This window comes from Dermacentor albipictus, chromosome 1, assembly GCF_038994185.2.
Source record: "Dermacentor albipictus isolate Rhodes 1998 colony chromosome 1, USDA_Dalb.pri_finalv2, whole genome shotgun sequence".
NCBI lineage: Eukaryota > Metazoa > Arthropoda > Arachnida > Ixodida > Ixodidae > Dermacentor > Dermacentor albipictus.
The window spans coordinates 378,725,562-378,741,818 of NC_091821.1; the positions used below are offsets into that span (position 1 = coordinate 378,725,562).

General features: G+C 42.2%; 1 protein-coding gene across 1 annotated transcript in view; it reads right to left on the reverse strand.

Moving 5' to 3' along the window:
- Positions 1-671: 671 nt before the first annotated feature.
- unc80 (unc80, NALCN channel complex subunit) overlaps positions 672-16,257 on the reverse strand; it is a 167,587-nt gene continuing 152,001 nt past the window's right edge. Inside the window, exon 62 of the mRNA XM_065429703.2 lies at positions 672-16,098. Coding sequence (XP_065285775.2) covers positions 15,764-16,098 — 335 coding nt within the window. The 3' untranslated portion in view covers positions 672-15,763. The remainder of the gene's footprint in view (positions 16,099-16,257) is intronic.

The window sequence follows — 16,257 nt, forward strand, 5'->3', positions numbered from 1 at the left end:
TTTTAGGACACATTTATTATCCGTCTCTCAAGGTTGACTGATCACATTGATTACAACCCCTTGATAATGCTTCCAAAGCGCCGCACTGACTATGCATGCAACTCGAAAGGCAATGGCATAGGCATGGAATGTTTCAAAAACGCGGCTGTGCTAGCCCCGCATCGAAAAAGTGCACGCGCAGCTATATTTCACGCCAAAAACGTGCTGTCGCGCCAGAAACGAAATTAAAGTGACAGTTTTATTTTTCACTAAAGTGTATGCGTGCTGCAAAAACAGGTTCGTGCCAAAAAGTTTTCTGCATATGAGTCTTCCAAGAATGCTGCCAGCCTAGGTCCTTGCATTTCAAGCAATGATTGAGAAAGTGAGGTACAGGTGGTTACATAGTAAAAGTCATTTGAGAGTAGGGGGTTTCTGGCATGCTTGGTCTTGTTAGGTAGGTTAAGCAATATTCTATCTTCAGTATTTTACGATTTCATAAACATCTGTAAACAAGAATGCTTACTTCAATGGCAACTGCAGTGTCATCATGATAAAGGATTATTCCTTCCATTCTGATTTGGTCGTTATACTGTGAAGATGCTCTGCTTTTGTGCAGCTACTTTGTACAAATCTCACTTCTGTGTGCTCCACAGTAGCGGGTTTCTAAAAGACAGTCTGAGCACACACACTGTTCTGCGCAAGCTTTATTGTACAAAAGCATTCAAAATAGGAATGCTTATACAATGCTTAAGACCAACTGTAATAGAAAAACAAATGCCTAGAAAACACATGACTAGCTTATTGTACACAACATTGATAAACTTAAATATGCTATGTTACATTCTGGCATGCTTGTAAAATTGGCTCCTGCATAAATAATGGACAGTTTAAGACTAACATTGGCGTTTCAACAATACATTCTCGAGGCAGCAGCACAGCGCCTGCCTGGAAAAACTCGCATCAGTGTGTCTCGCTTCGAAAAAAAGGAAGCCCAATTTTCCCAACAAACGGTTCCAGGCAGGCAACTTGCTGACTGGCCCACAAGTGTACAACATGCAGTCTGAACTAGCAGCAGTCGAGTAACACGCTACCGGGTACATGAAACTCTTGCACATTGATTAACAAGTCCTAGCTTAGAGCCTCACTAGAACATCATTGGCACAGCAGCAACAACAAACAGGTACTGATTGCAACTACCACAACTAGAAAGCCTAGGCGAAACACTATGATTCTTATCTTGCCTAGCACTATGCTGCCTTTTTGTTTCTCTATCACGATACAAGGAAGACACTGCGTAGGCACACAACATTGACACAGTAAAGATAAAATGACTGACAAATAACAGCAACAAGAGCTCCCTGCACATGCGCATGTTGACACCTGGGCCTATGCCGGCAGGCAGGGTGCAACGTCACGACTGTGGAGCCCTCTTATACAAAACCATCGATCATTCCACACAGCAACATCACTCCAAACCACTGCTTTTCCGCGACTGCTCTGCTTGCTGTTGGGATAAGGTTTTGGCAGCTGCAACAGACGCCATGGCTAAAAGGCCTATTTGCAATATTGCAAACAACATACGCACCTGTAGCAACAATGAGCCCATGTTGCAGCTCCTCTTGAAGCAATAGTTTCAGGACACACTTAAAAATGCCTGCCTGGCACATTCATAAATGCTGCTGAATTTTTCTTGCCTTTAAGGTTAAATGCATTGTGCACAGCCCTTTTGCAAATTAAAAAAGCACCTGATTTGCACGAGTCTCAAATTCAGAAGCAAGCCTGCTTCTTTTTATCCTGCTCACTATTGATTACTATTCATTAATTTTGTTGACAGAATTTAACAGAGTAGCCATTACACTAGACTGATAAAATTCTCCTAAAAGATAGTTTGTAAGACAAAGATCTGATGATATGTGCATTGGGAACCAATGAAGCTCTATATAGGCTTCAAAAGTATTGCACTTAATCTAAAGTCTAATGTAACTTGCTTTTCCTGAATAACAGTGGCTATATTTGCTTTGGCACAAAAAGTATTTTAAAAGCAGGAAAAGGCAGAGTCACACACACAAAAAAAAACCATACCTCATGGCTTTAAGCTACTTGCCTAAATAGCTTTGTATCCCCACCCATAATTGTTAGAACATCACACATTTATTGCAGCATTTCTTTAAGGATATGAATCTTGTGCAGACATCTAAACTAACCCCAAATGTTGCTTGGACAGAATATATGTATCTTTATAAATCATTTGTTGGCACAAGTGTTTAAAATGCATGAAATGTGGTGTCACCCTTCAAGAAAACATTAACCAAGATATATGCAATTAAGTAAAAACTGATAATAATGAGCTTTGACATATACTGGATGGAACTTTAGAGGTGGATGTAATAAGCAACTTGTTGGCAACAAGGTGCATCTGCAGTGAGAACATGAAACCACAAAGCAGATGACAGTAAAAGCACACAATAACAAAACAGTCTTTGGATGGGTTCCAAGTAACATCAGCTGGTAAAGCAATTTACTTGCAACATAGAAATCAAGTTTGACTAGCCTGCTTGTATGGTATGTATCACAAAGAAGGTTTTCTTACCATTAAAAACCTTGTAAAGTGTACTTTGAGAAATCAAGCCCCAACAGCCAGCTGTTTAATGTCTTGAATAGTCAACAAAGTACCCTGAATAGGGCTGGACAACACAACACTGCTGGTGCTCGCAAGTAAAACACTGCATAACAGATGTGATAATTCCTAGTTTGACGAGCAGAAAAAATACAACTCAAGTGCAACTACAGTGCAGTAACATCGTTTTCCTCGCTGCTCAGAGTTATGCTGTTACAGCCTTGTCACAAAGCATGTTGACTGCTAACAACACTCAACCAATAGGTAGAACATCTGGTACTTGGCTCAACTTGCACATCTGTTGGCACCACTGCAAATCAGTCGCTGAAATAGCTCGTTAACACATTACCATTTGTTGGCTGCACAAGTTTTGTGCCATCAGTCAAATATGGCACGAGAATAAGTCCTCATTAGGAATGGCACGTAGCATGCCCATATATATGCAACCTCTTAACCTAAGGTAAGGAATCTGTTAAGTTGATTGCAACAACTACACACTACAAGGAATGACTTGTGCAAACCTTTATGGATGAAAACCGAGTCTTGTAACACGCATACTACAGCAGCTACAAATGCAACCTCCTGTAACAGTAGGGAGGTCAAAAACACTTTGCGGTGAACATATGTAACCACTGCTGCCTGACTAGGTCCAGACATTAACATTAAATGAGTGAAACAGATACTCAATGTCTAAATGGCACAGTTGTAATGCTAAAGATTGACAACCCCTTATTGTGTGCAGATTCCTTTTCAGGCCATTGAGTTTTTCTTCTGTCATGGTAAATTAACATCATGGTCCTCTGCAACAATAGCTCACAGCATGTTAATAAACATGGAAGCAAGGCATAATGTTAACATTAATATTGTGCAGAAATTTTGGCTATGTGCTAGAAGCTGTAAAACACCATCCAGGGAACATTAGACTGCAAGAATGTTTATAAAGAGTTTAGTAGTAGCCAAGATAGAAGTGGAACAAATGTTGGGAAGCCATGGTACAAGGAGGCAAGCTACCCTTTCCATGGGAAAGGATCTCTCTTGTTGTCTCTACCAGTAGCCGCAAATGATGTGCCTGCTTCTCTCATGTCCGCGTGGGGGGCCCAAGCAATGTTTACATCACGATCCTTGCCTCCTTTGCCCTTTACCTCCCTTTCTTTCTTGCTGGGCAGCACATTTCCCATAGAAGGTTTTGGACATATTGTATTTCACAAGAAACCCTAGTTCAGGCTGTTTGTGAGCAGCTGGCCACTGCATATGTGATGTGGTAGTGAAATGTGTGTGACGTCATCTCACTGGTAGGAGTCGGGGCTCCTCTAAGAATGAAGGCATGCAGGCTTCTGAATTTTTATCTGTTTTCACAGCACACATCGGTGTAAAATTTCACAAGCATGAGAGCCGCCATAGTTTGCAATGCGCAAACCTGTTGTGGGACCATTTAACAGGTGAAACCACAATTCACCAAAATCTTGAAGCCTGAAACTTGGTCAGGTAAAATGTTCATTGTGTCAAGTTTTACATATTTAGCAGAATAATTTCATATGTTTGAATAGCAGTCGTGTGGGCAAACATGTTGCAGATAAATGTCTTTTAGTACGATCTTAATAAAAATACAGATTATCTTGTGTACAGAAGGGTCAGAACTAGTTATATGCACCGTCCTTGATGGTTGCCATCAGCAACCTTATAAACTAAGCACAAGATACTCCCACACAAACTGCCTTGCATATTATGTGCATCAGGGTACATATTGGTCGGGTAATTCTGAAGTGTGCTCATTGTGCATTGTATTTTGCCTCAGTCGAAGTGCAGCTGCCGCGATCAGGATCTAGCCCGTAATCTCGAGCAAGCTACTGCAGCGGGCACAGAAGTGCTAATTTGATGTGTCCCTGCTATCGTAGTGTTGCCTAGACGCTAGTGCTTTAATGTGGCTTTGCATTTGCATGCCCTGTGTCAGTTGTCCGCTTGAGAAATTTACATGGTGTTTATTTCTCAGAAATCGCAGAAACGTACCATACCATAGCTTAAACTTCAATTGATCCGCAACCGCTATCAGGTCAGGAGTAATGTTTCCTTACCTTCTTACGCTGCCTTTTCCCTTTCCCGCACTCCTCCATGTATGGGAGCTGTGAGCGAAGAGCGGCAAGGCTATTCTTCATACCTTTGTGACTGCATCAGTTCTATCCATTCTCTTTCTCCTCTTTCTACTTCCGTTCTCCCATTCTGTCTACTTCCCTTCTGGCCTGTTGCATGGTAAGTGTTCAAGTTACTGCAATGTCTTTTTGGGGGGTAGTCACAGTCATCAAGAGGTTACCGTGGCGATGCTTAGGAAGCTCTAGCGGGCATTGCGGGGACGTGGTGGAAAGGTCCAAATGAGTTTCTTGGGTCACCTTTTCTCTCTCCCACACTCCTGTCATGTATATACATGCTCTGAACTGCATCCTGACGCAGCCTGCGAAACATTGACAGCAGCAGCAGTGGAAAATTCAAAGGAAGAGACAAAGAAAGCTTCACTTTAAAACATGACTTGGGCTCTTGGCTTCAACATGGGAGAACACAAAAAAAAATTTTTTTAATTCCAGGATTTTACGTGCCAAAACGATGATATGAATATGAAGCATGCCATAGTGGGGGCCTCCGGATTAATTTTGACCATCTGGGGTTCTTTAACATGCACCTAAAACTAAGTACACAAGCATTTTTGCACTCTAAATGCGGCTGCCATGGCTCGGATCAATCCCGCGACCTCAAACTAAGCAGCGCAGCTTAGCGAGAGGGGGAATGATGATAGAGAGGGGGAATGATGCTTGAGGCAACAAGAGAAAGTCTCTGTTGCAGGGAGCGTAGCTTGCCCTCTCGTACCATCGCCTCATAACCTTTCATTTGCTTCCATTTCCACCAGTACTAAACCCTTCTGAAGATTTTTAGAAGTAGAACACTCCCTGGACAGTGCTTTACGTCTTCTAGTGTAGAACCAAAATTTCTGATGGGGCCTGGTAAGGGGCAGTTTAAGCCTTTACAATGTTTAAGCCATTGTGATGGCCACCAAAGTCAATAAAAGAAACAAACTTGATTGTGGCTATCACTTCTTACATACTTCTGAGCACCTCATTAGCAAGAAAAAGGACGTCAACAAGGTGCCCAGCCAACAAAAGGTGCAGCAAAGAATTCCATTCACCACTTGTGTTTGGGCCGTTCTTGCAGAAGCTGATGAAATTGTAACGCAAAATTTGTTCTTTTAATCAAGAACGATGATGCACTGTCTCTCTGTGTATGCATTCTAACAGAATAATAAGTGTTGCTAGATATAGGTATGACTGCCCTACTAACACCTTAGTTATGTAACTGAAAAATAAATGTGAAATTTGGACAGAAGCAATCATGGGAAAATTATTAAGAGTGTAATATTTGAATAGAGAAATGCTTGCCCATGTGTAATCAAAAGTCTGAGATGGTCTATTTATTGTACTATTGAGCTCAATATACCACAAAAATTTATGGCATATTCCCACTTTTGGCCAGCTTTAATTTTGCTTAAAGCAAACAGACAGGAATGCCTCTTTGCTCTAGCGTGGCACTAGATTTCATTTAGTAAGACCACAAAAGGGACTTAAAGATCTTATTCATATAATGAGAAGAAAGCAGTTTGGCTTCGCAGAATCACCTAACACCGCTCTGCTGATATCTGCTGATAAAAAAATATACCACTACAGCTTTAATTACAAAGGAATCCATGTAAGCATTTGGCTTGCCAATACTACACCTTTCAGTGCTGTTTTGCCTGTTCAACCTGTGGTTGTCACTTTCCCTTACTATGTGGTGGACAAGAGTAATGCCACAAGTGATGTCATTACATTCCCTTGCAATGTACTGAAGATGTTCTGCATCTCGTTAGAGATGAAGACTCTTCGGCAATAATGAATCCAGAGTGGTATCGTTAACAACAATACCGCTGGTGACATGCCAGCAATAGCATCCTCATACTAGCGTGGGCATTAACACAAACATATTCAACTAATGCACCGTGTAACCCCTAATTTTTCCAACTTTTTGTTACCTTGCTCTCTTCCAAATGCTAGCTTTCTCTCTTATTTTTTTTTTTTTCTTGAAATTCTGAGGTTTACTTAGGCTGTTCTCATTGCTACGGTGGGTCGCCTCATGTCCTCAGTACATAGACTTCTTGCATTTGCTACATGCTGCAAGAGATGCTAATGTCACTGCAATATCTCAAGCACAACGTCGTATGTAGGATGAACTTTCCTATAAAATTACACGAGTGCAAAATGAAACAGGTGTTTCCACAGTTCGTCGTAATCTCAGTCTACTGTACTGCTGAAGCACTGTTAAAACACAGCAATGGCTAGAATATAATATTAACTTGGAGAACTGTCTTGCAGAGAAACACAATAGAATACATGTATTCCGAGAAACATAAATGCACGTTGAATCATTGCACTACTTATGTATATATGTGTTTCCAATCTTAAGGGTCAAATAAATGTATCAAAATAAGTGCTTACTTCCTGAAGCCTAATTAAAAGCATATTATTGAACTTTAACTATATGATATTACTTTTCTTTTAGAACAAGTGCACAAGAAAAATATTGCCGAGCTTTTAAAAAGCTGCATGAATTGCAAATCTCTAAAATATGGCTTGTTTGTATAATCCAGACTACAACTCTCTAATAAAGCATCGGCTATCAAATACCCGTCACTGTATTTTCTATAGCCATGTGGAATTGTAGAGCTGCATCATAACTATATAGCCCATTGGAGTGCACAGATTGCTTAACTTAATTTGTAAATTAGTATAAAAGGCTCCAAATCTAAGGCAAGAGAGGCATGAGGAACAAAGAAAACAACATAAACTTCATAGCATTAAACTAATATTACTCTTTCATGCACCTCTGAGAACTTAAATTGGCACAGAACACAACTGTACTTCTTCTACCCTCCTTTGGTGCAGTGTCAAAGTGGCAACTGATAATCTGAGAGAACCTTAATCTGACTATGTAATATAGTGCCAGCACTTTAAATTGATTATACAGTAAAAGCTCGCTAATTCAAACCGCAAGGGGAAGCCGCTTCAGTTCGAATTAACAAAAGTTCGAACTAACGAAAGTGAAAGAGAACAACAGTACATTGCGATTTGGAAGCAGTAGGGCCTGTCGGAAATGTAATACTTGAAAACATCCGAGATCATAGTCCGCCTTTTTTCCTTGAAGGCGAAACCTACCACTTTTTGCTCTATTTTGCTCTAACGAGCGAATGTGGCGGAAGGCCTCCTCTTCGCCTTCTTTAACACTGAAGAAGAGACGGGCAGCATTCAATCCAGCCATGACCTCCACAGCGGAGGGCCACACTGGCGCTTCATCTTCCCCTTCCTCGTCGCCACTGGCAACGACAGGTTCAGCGCTTCTGACCTGAGAAATTATCTGCTCATCTTTCAGCGCACCACACACCACTGCACCCTCATCCACGTCGACATAGTCAGCAAAGGAGATTTGCAAAGCCCCCGAGATTCGCGACTGGCAAGAAGTCTCGGAGGTCAACGTAGAACGGAGAGAAGGCAGCCGCCGCTGCCTTCTGGCCGACACCGCGCCGGTTATATTTTTCCCGATTTTGCCTTCTCTCGCCGTTCTCTCCGTTCCGGAGGCGACACAGCCTAGTGTGTAGGCAGTATGTGCGTTTCTCTGGCTGTGTGCCAGGCGCCAAGCCGCTGGCACTATGGCGCATAGTTCGAATTATCCGTGGCGGAAACTTCTCGCGTTCGAATTAACGGGCTTTTTTATGCATAGACTTCTGTGGAGGTTGGCCGGAGCAAATCGTACAGTTCGAATAACCTATAAATTCGAATTATTGAAGTTCAAATTAACGAGCTTTCACTGTAGTTATGTTATTGTATGCACTTAGCTAGCATAAGTTCAATAAGGACAGTGTGCATGAAGACTTGGCCAGAAAGGAGGTGGACAGAGAAAAAGAGTAATAAATTTGATGTTTGGCACCTTTTTACTCTAGATGGCTAATGTTAGTTTTGCCACCAGCTATAAAGAGCACACTGTTCATGATATGCTCTAAGTAGGAGCTAGGACAAAGGTCTCAAAACACACATCCTATGGGAAGCATGTGCCCCATAAGACCCTCGCTTTTCTAAGGTTATGTAAGCCTTGTAAGCCCCATTGCAGATGTCACAGAGCAGCCAACTCAACGCGTACAATAAACAGTCCTACCATGACAGAGACATACCAGCATAGAAATACACAGAAAGATGTCTACACAAGGAGCAGTTCTGGTAACGACATCTTGTGATGCCATGTTTAACTGAAGAGCACAAAACATTTATCACAGTGGCCGGCTGTATTCTATTTGTCTGTTGTCGTAAACATGCCAGAAGGCATTGCCACTAGTGCTGCTGTTGTCAGATAATGGTATCTGGTATTCTGTTACATGTCTTTGCTAGCACATCTTACCATGCTAGAACTGCAACATTTGCAGCCCAATCAATGCCTGGTGGGAGTTTGAGACCACTGGTGTAGACTCTGTAGGGTATTCACCTGGCGAAGGTGCACAGCATTTGGACGACAAGGGGGAACATTGAGAAGAGAAAGTCAAGAATTATGTGTCAAAAAGGGTGGATCAAAGTAAATTATGGCTTCCTATGACTGCAAAAAATTGCCTATATACACATTTAACAAGTTCTCACTGGAGGATGCTTCTCAGTTGGCACCTTACGAAGGCCACTGCATGAAACATACTTCATAAAATAGCCTTCTTCATGTTAAGTAATGCAGTGTCATTGTGTCAAGAGTGAGGAAAACTGTGCGAGTGTGGCATAACCTGAACAATCTGAACACAATCACCATTCAAAGATAAAAAATAATGTACTTAGTGCAAATAATAATAATGATAATGATAATAATCAATTGTAAACAATAAATATAAAATACATAATACATGACAAACTAAGATAAAAAATAATGTACTTAGTGCAAATAATAATAATCAATTGTAATCAATAAATATAAAATACACAATACATGACAAACTTTACATGACACCCCTGTCACACAGGCACTCTCAAACATGCCTGAGTCAATGCTGATAGAGCACTACGTTGACAGTCACAATTTAAAGACACATAAAGCAACTATTAAGCCAAGCTAAAGTTATCAATTAGTGCAATAAGATGGTCCAAGCACCACTTTTATCGACAACAGAGCTTTTGCAAACATAGAGCGGGATTTGCACTTCTGCTGTAAAAATGCAGTACCAGCTCCCATTTATAATGGTGAAATTGTAGGCAGTTACTTTTAACAAAAAAGTTAATTACATTGCAATCCAACGAAGAAAAAAATCCAGTCCTGCCAATCTTCATTGGATTTCCCCACAGAAATCAACCCTCATCACTCACCCTCACACCTGTATACAAAATCCAATTCCAGTAAACAAGCTCACTGAGTCATGTTCTGCATACATACAGTTTTAGCACAGAGTCTCAAGCTGATATCATTCTACATTTTTCTAATAAACACTAGCTGTTCTTTTGTACTTCAAGAATCCTCACTCAAATTAAAGCTCCAGTGCGAAAATGTGCTACCAGAGTAAAGGAATTTTTTTGTCAACTTCAACCACAAGTTTCATAAAAATTTGCATGGAGGACGCTTAAGCTTCGCCTTTAAGAGTGGAACGCAATAGCATTCAAAGATCCCTGACTGCTTCTCACACTTTCCAGCAATTGCAACTTCTCTAACCGCAATACTTAATGGGAAATGCTGGTGGCAAACGCTATACACTAAGGCGAGCTTTCTGGCAGGAACACAGCCTCTTGCCTGGGCCACAATGCGGCGGAGGCGAGCCCCATCTGGAGGTGTTGCAAGGAGCCAAGTGCATTGCTTCGTGACCTTCGAGATTTGCGCACACTGGCACGCACAAATCTCAGACGCCATGGCCAGTCTACGAATGGTAAAAACACTGGAAAAGGGGTTTGCATTTCTGCGTAACAAAATTATGTTGTCTCGTATATTCAAATTACAATCCGACGTTACCATGTCTGTAGGCTGTGTGCAAGTTGTACTTTACAATTTTTCTGATGTATTTTACTTTGAGATATTCAATTAGTTCAGTAAGTTACATTATGCTGAGTGCCTGCGTCGTAGGGTATGCGTGGTTTGAAATGATTTTTGCCGAAACTGTCGATGCTGGATTACGGGATGCTGACACTGGACTTTCTGTGACACGGGGCCCTTAACGCTATCGCATTAAAATGTGTCGGTGTTTACATCTGAAGACCTCATTGCAATGTTTGAAATGGCTTTCTGAAGACAGGGTTCCCAAAAAAGCAGGTATTTCTAGCTGTACTCAATTTTCATCACGCTCAACTCATTCACACTTTATGAAATACAATTTGGGATTCTTGAGCACAATCAAGGTTTGCAGGTGGCACTCTTGAAGCCATCTTGGTGATTAAGGCTGGCATTTTTAGATCACTACTCCGCTTAGAGTATGGCTAAAATGGCTATAAAACAGACATGCAAGGGAACTACTTTATTATCATGCAGCAGCCCAAAAATAGGCATGTGCTACTCACTCCAAGTTCTTACATCTGTCACACCTCAGCGGCCTGTCAAGCCGATTCCTGTCAAGTGTTTTCACCATGCGACCTATGCTGCGAAAAGCACATTTTCTTAGCACAGCTCGTTTCGCCGCATCACGGAGTGGTGCATCAAGCATAGATGCCAATTACTCAACAAGCTTTGACTCCGATCATGTATGAAAGGCACACATCAATTACGCTTAAAAGCCAAATGAGAATTGACATCAGTGAGCATTGAAACTGTCTGTGTGATGAGGCACAAGAAGTAACAACAAATTAAGTGGAGTGCTCATGTCTTAGTCCAAAATAACCGTGCAGCACTCATATGCAAACCTAACAGCTCCATGAAACAACTTAGTGAAAAAAAAAGAAAGGCAAGGAAGAAAGAGGTTAATGCTTATGTAATTGTTTAAATGCAATGGTTGTGGGGCACAACAGTCCTGGCCACTGAAAGCCATGGGATGTATGCTGCATGACAAGACCAGTGTCAGCAGGCAGTGGCCACCAAGACATAGAATTTGAGGAAGTTATCCACTCAGATGGATAATGGACTGACTGCGGTCACTCTTATTCAACTTAGCCCCATCTAACTAGGTTATCTTAAGCCACAATGGTGAGGCTGCAAAAAAATATAACGAAATGCCAGACCGAACAGTTCAAATCAACAAAAAAATAACTTCTAAAGAAAAATTGTGCCCTTCTACATGCGTCACAAAGATAATATTCAACAATACGTGACAATATTATGCCCTCTCATATAAACAGCTGAAAACTCTCATAAACCCCTCACATGTTTGTGCTGCGACATCAAGCCCAAGCTTTCTTCCAAATGGCAACATCCATCGGCAATGGCAATAAGCTGCTCACATTACACTCATCGACTAGCGGCAATGATTCGGATAAGGACCACTGGCTGGCTATTAGGTTAAAGTGCACCGTGAAAACACCTCATCACACCGAAAGAAATTGGCGTGTTTTTGTTTGTATCTCAAGAGAATGCCTGTACTTAGTGGTATTTTGGCACGTTGAGCCAGTGGTTGGTAAACTATGGATAGCCTCAAAGCAATCATTTACTTTATAGGGCCTCTCACCAGGTCTGGCCATATTGAGCTGACAAGTGCAGGGCATACAATGCGCGCTAATGATCGTGTCCGCCAAGCTCTTTCCATTGCTATGCGCAATGGAAAGAGCTGAAATTTCAAACCAAACGCCGTTTGCCCTTCTTGCGGTCACCGCACTCCCAGCCAGAGAGGTGACTTATACGCACAAGTGCGCCTACGTACATGTCCATGCTGCAACATCGCTCACACAACACGCGACTTCGAGAATTATTACAGGCAACATCTGTTATTTGTGTAATCTGTTGCTTTAGCAGACAAACTAACATTTCGAGAAATAATAAAACACACAAACCCAATGTCTGTGTGTTTTTGTTTTACCTCGTACGGTAACAGAAGAGATGTACTTCCATTTCGTCTGCTTGTTCCCACATTGTTCAGTCGTGCGCACAGGCAGTGAAACTGTCATTTTCTAACAAGCTCCAGTGTGCAGTCATGCTCTGTGATCCACTTGCATGGAGGAAGGAAGAAGTTAGGAGAGAGCATTACATCACGCAGCCAGCTTGGCAAGCGAATGCTCTGTGAAGCCAGCCCCTTTGCTCAGAGGTGGCCCAACACGCGATGAGATCGTGGAGCAAGAATAAAAATTTCCTGAGACGTTTGGTTCCCAGTAGCTATGCCAGTAGACTTTATTCGGTGCGCGCTTGTACGACTGCCCTGCTGTGGCTCCGCCTGCAGAGCGGAAACACTAAAACCAGCTGCGCATTTCCGGGCAATCACATGTTCGACCAACAGGCTAAACTTCAATCGCATTGCGCGATGCTCCCTCCCAACTTTTCCCTTCCTCCATGTCTGCTTGTGCTTGTCTCAGTGTTCATGTAGCACTGACTTATACCGCTAGTCAGGTGTTCTTGTGCACAGCACGAAAATCGTGTGCTGCGCAAAATGAGACAAACACCGTGCAGCAAAAAAGGGAGGAAAAATTAAAGACAGGGGGCTGTGACATATGCATCATGCGATCCTCAAGCTTGGTATGGGAGAATGCAGGGAAGGAATTTCGCTTGCGGATGCTAGGTGGGGCAAGTGGAGAGAGTTTTGTTGGCGGTGACATTCACTTCCTGAAATCATGGGTTCGTGGCACCAAAATATTTTTATCTCGGCTATTAATGAACCAATTTGAAATCCTTGTGGTAGAACGCTCCCTACAGGGCACTTAACAACATCAAACATATAACTGAAATTTTATATGTGGCCTGGTGAGGGGCCCTTTATGACCAAATCTATGTTTTTATGAATTGGCATGCGTCATAACCTAAATTGATCTTGTTCCTTTGTTTCCAATAAAAGAGTAAAACATGGAACTTGAAAATTTGAAGCAGCACTGTCCCTGCAACATGTTTGCACCATTTGAAAAAGTAAATTTCATTTAGTGAGGAGAACTTCTAAGGTTTGATAAATTTCATACCATGAAGCAAGATGGCCAACTGAACAAGTTAACGTCAACTTTAAGGGTACAAAACCGTACAAACAAAAACAAGGACAAAGGGGATGGCTGTACACAGTACACATTGAGAAACATAACACCCGTCTTGGGGAACATGAGCTTTCCCTGAAGGAAACTAGAGCATACTCTATACTGAAAGTCATGTGGTTGCATTCCTCTATTCAGGGAGAATGCAGTTGACCTAGAACATAGCCAAGGCGTACAACATAAGAATTAGTGAAAAGCACGTTAGTCAATCGCCAGAACTTCTCCGTTAAAAAATTCCGTTATTTGCATGAGTAGTGATGATCATTCCTAAAACCACGCCCAGTAGCCTGTGCATGTGGGAGCCTGGTCTGGCTTTCATTTTTATCCTCTTGGCTTTCCCTTTATATATGCTTGTTATTTTCTATGAAATATTTAGTTGGGAGTCAGTGCTAGTGTGTCCTTTGTACCTGGCTTGTTTGCACTGTTTGGAATATTTTAGTGATGGCATCGTATCATATCTTTTAAAGATGGGGTATCCTTTGTAGGCTCATGCTACAGATGGACAGATGACAACTGTCGCTTTTATGAACTTTTCTCCACCATGCACGCTTCTGCAGAACTGATTCGCCATATGAAGATGGCACAATAGAGGTGAGGATCGCAAATCGGGTAAGTTAGCACATATTAAATTATGGTATTTGACTCACCCTGTTTACTATTCAAATCCTCCAGATTTATTATATGTCACTTATGCTTTGTCTTTGTACGTGTGATGCTGCTAATTTATGGCATCATATATTCTTAGGCTGCTGTGCCGTGTCAGCCTAATTTTTCTGGTGTTCACGGTGCTCTCTTCTGATGGGAACTCCACAGGTCAAAAGCACAAATAAAATGGTGCTTTCATTGACCACTTTTGTGTTTTCCCTTGTCGACACTGGACAAAGGAAATCATGAAGCTTCCAGCAAGTGAAGCAAGAGCTTCACCTGTAGCGTTTTACAAAACTTTCAACACTACACAGTGCCAGCAAATGCTTCAGACTAAATTCTAGGCATTATATGGATACACAGTATCACTGCAAGGCCTTTCAGATTAGAAGAGAGCTTTCTGGCCTCAAAGCCTTTCAAAAGTATCTGTTTCCTGCACTGTCCTCACACACAAACCCTTTACAGAACACAGAAGCAACTTCAAGGTTACTGCGTGGCTCATCAGGCGAGGTGAAGCTTTCATAAGCACTGGTACTTTCTAATTCTTTTCAATGCATTCTTCAACTCTTGTCTGCATACCCTTTAGCACAGCAAGATTTCAAGTCTTAACCTATCGTACGGTGACAAACTGCACAGTGTCATCCCAGAATAACGCGGACAACCTACACTACCATGACAAATGCTAATATGCTATTGCAACGGGGACCATTTCCCTGAGTTCCTGTCAAAACAAGGCTATATAGCAAGCAAGATTGTAGCAATGTTTTCAGCTTGGCAGAGGAGCACTTTACGCACCGTGTTGCCACAATGCTCATACTATGGTACTTCTGTCATTTCCAAAGCTTCACTCCATTCTCAAGCAAATAAAGCAATGAACTCAAATACTGTAAAATCGCACTTAGCGTATGGCCAGAGTACTCCCACTGAAAGCATCTAAAAACACACAAAAGGAATGAACTGCCAGCATCAATTTTCATCAATAGAAGCCACAACACAGGAGCTATACATAACAGTGTTAGGCCCATTCCATTTGCTTTACATCTCCTATTGCTATTCCAACATGGACAATCAAAAAACAATCGGTTTCCTACACAAGCTAGCGTGACAGCAGCCTGTATTAGGTTTATAATGTGCTCCCTTAAAAAGACTTTACATACTTCTTCCTCTAGGTTCCAAGCCTCAGCCATTCAGCTTTTCTTTGTGTATTTGACACACAGTGCAGGAAGCAATATGGCAACAGCTGCGCTGCATTATTAGTAGTAGCTCGAAAGCTTTCAGATGAACTTAAGCTGACCATACTCTCAAATCATGGCAAGCCACAGAATTCGTTCCAATACAAACACTCTCAATCCTTAACTGACCGATCCTCTGCCCTGTGCTCACTGGCAAAGGATGCAAGAGCACCCACTGCACTGGCGGGCAGACCATGAATGGAGGACGCCCGAGTGGGTCGAGGCCTGCCTTCGGGCTCCTCCTCGGCCACTGTTGGGGGTGGCGCATCGTCAGCCGTGGCAATTCCTACCTCAGCCGCTGCCCAGCCAGCTCCCCGGCGGGATTTTCCAAACCTGAATGTCTTGCGGCTCTGAGCCTTCTGACGTTGAAGCCGGTGCCTTGGCCGCTGTGGCTCTCCAGTCTCGGGAGACTGAGGTCTAGAGGCAGTCGGGGTCGGCGGACCCTCTCCTAGAAAAAGGAATCGTGACCATACAAGAAGACACATCAGAGTTGGCAGGTCATAAATTCTAAAAGTATGTAGCCATGTAAGGCTCTAAAATTTGGCAAGATGCAGACAACACTAGGTACAGATGAGAAGATCACTTGGCAAATCTACTATGACTAAAT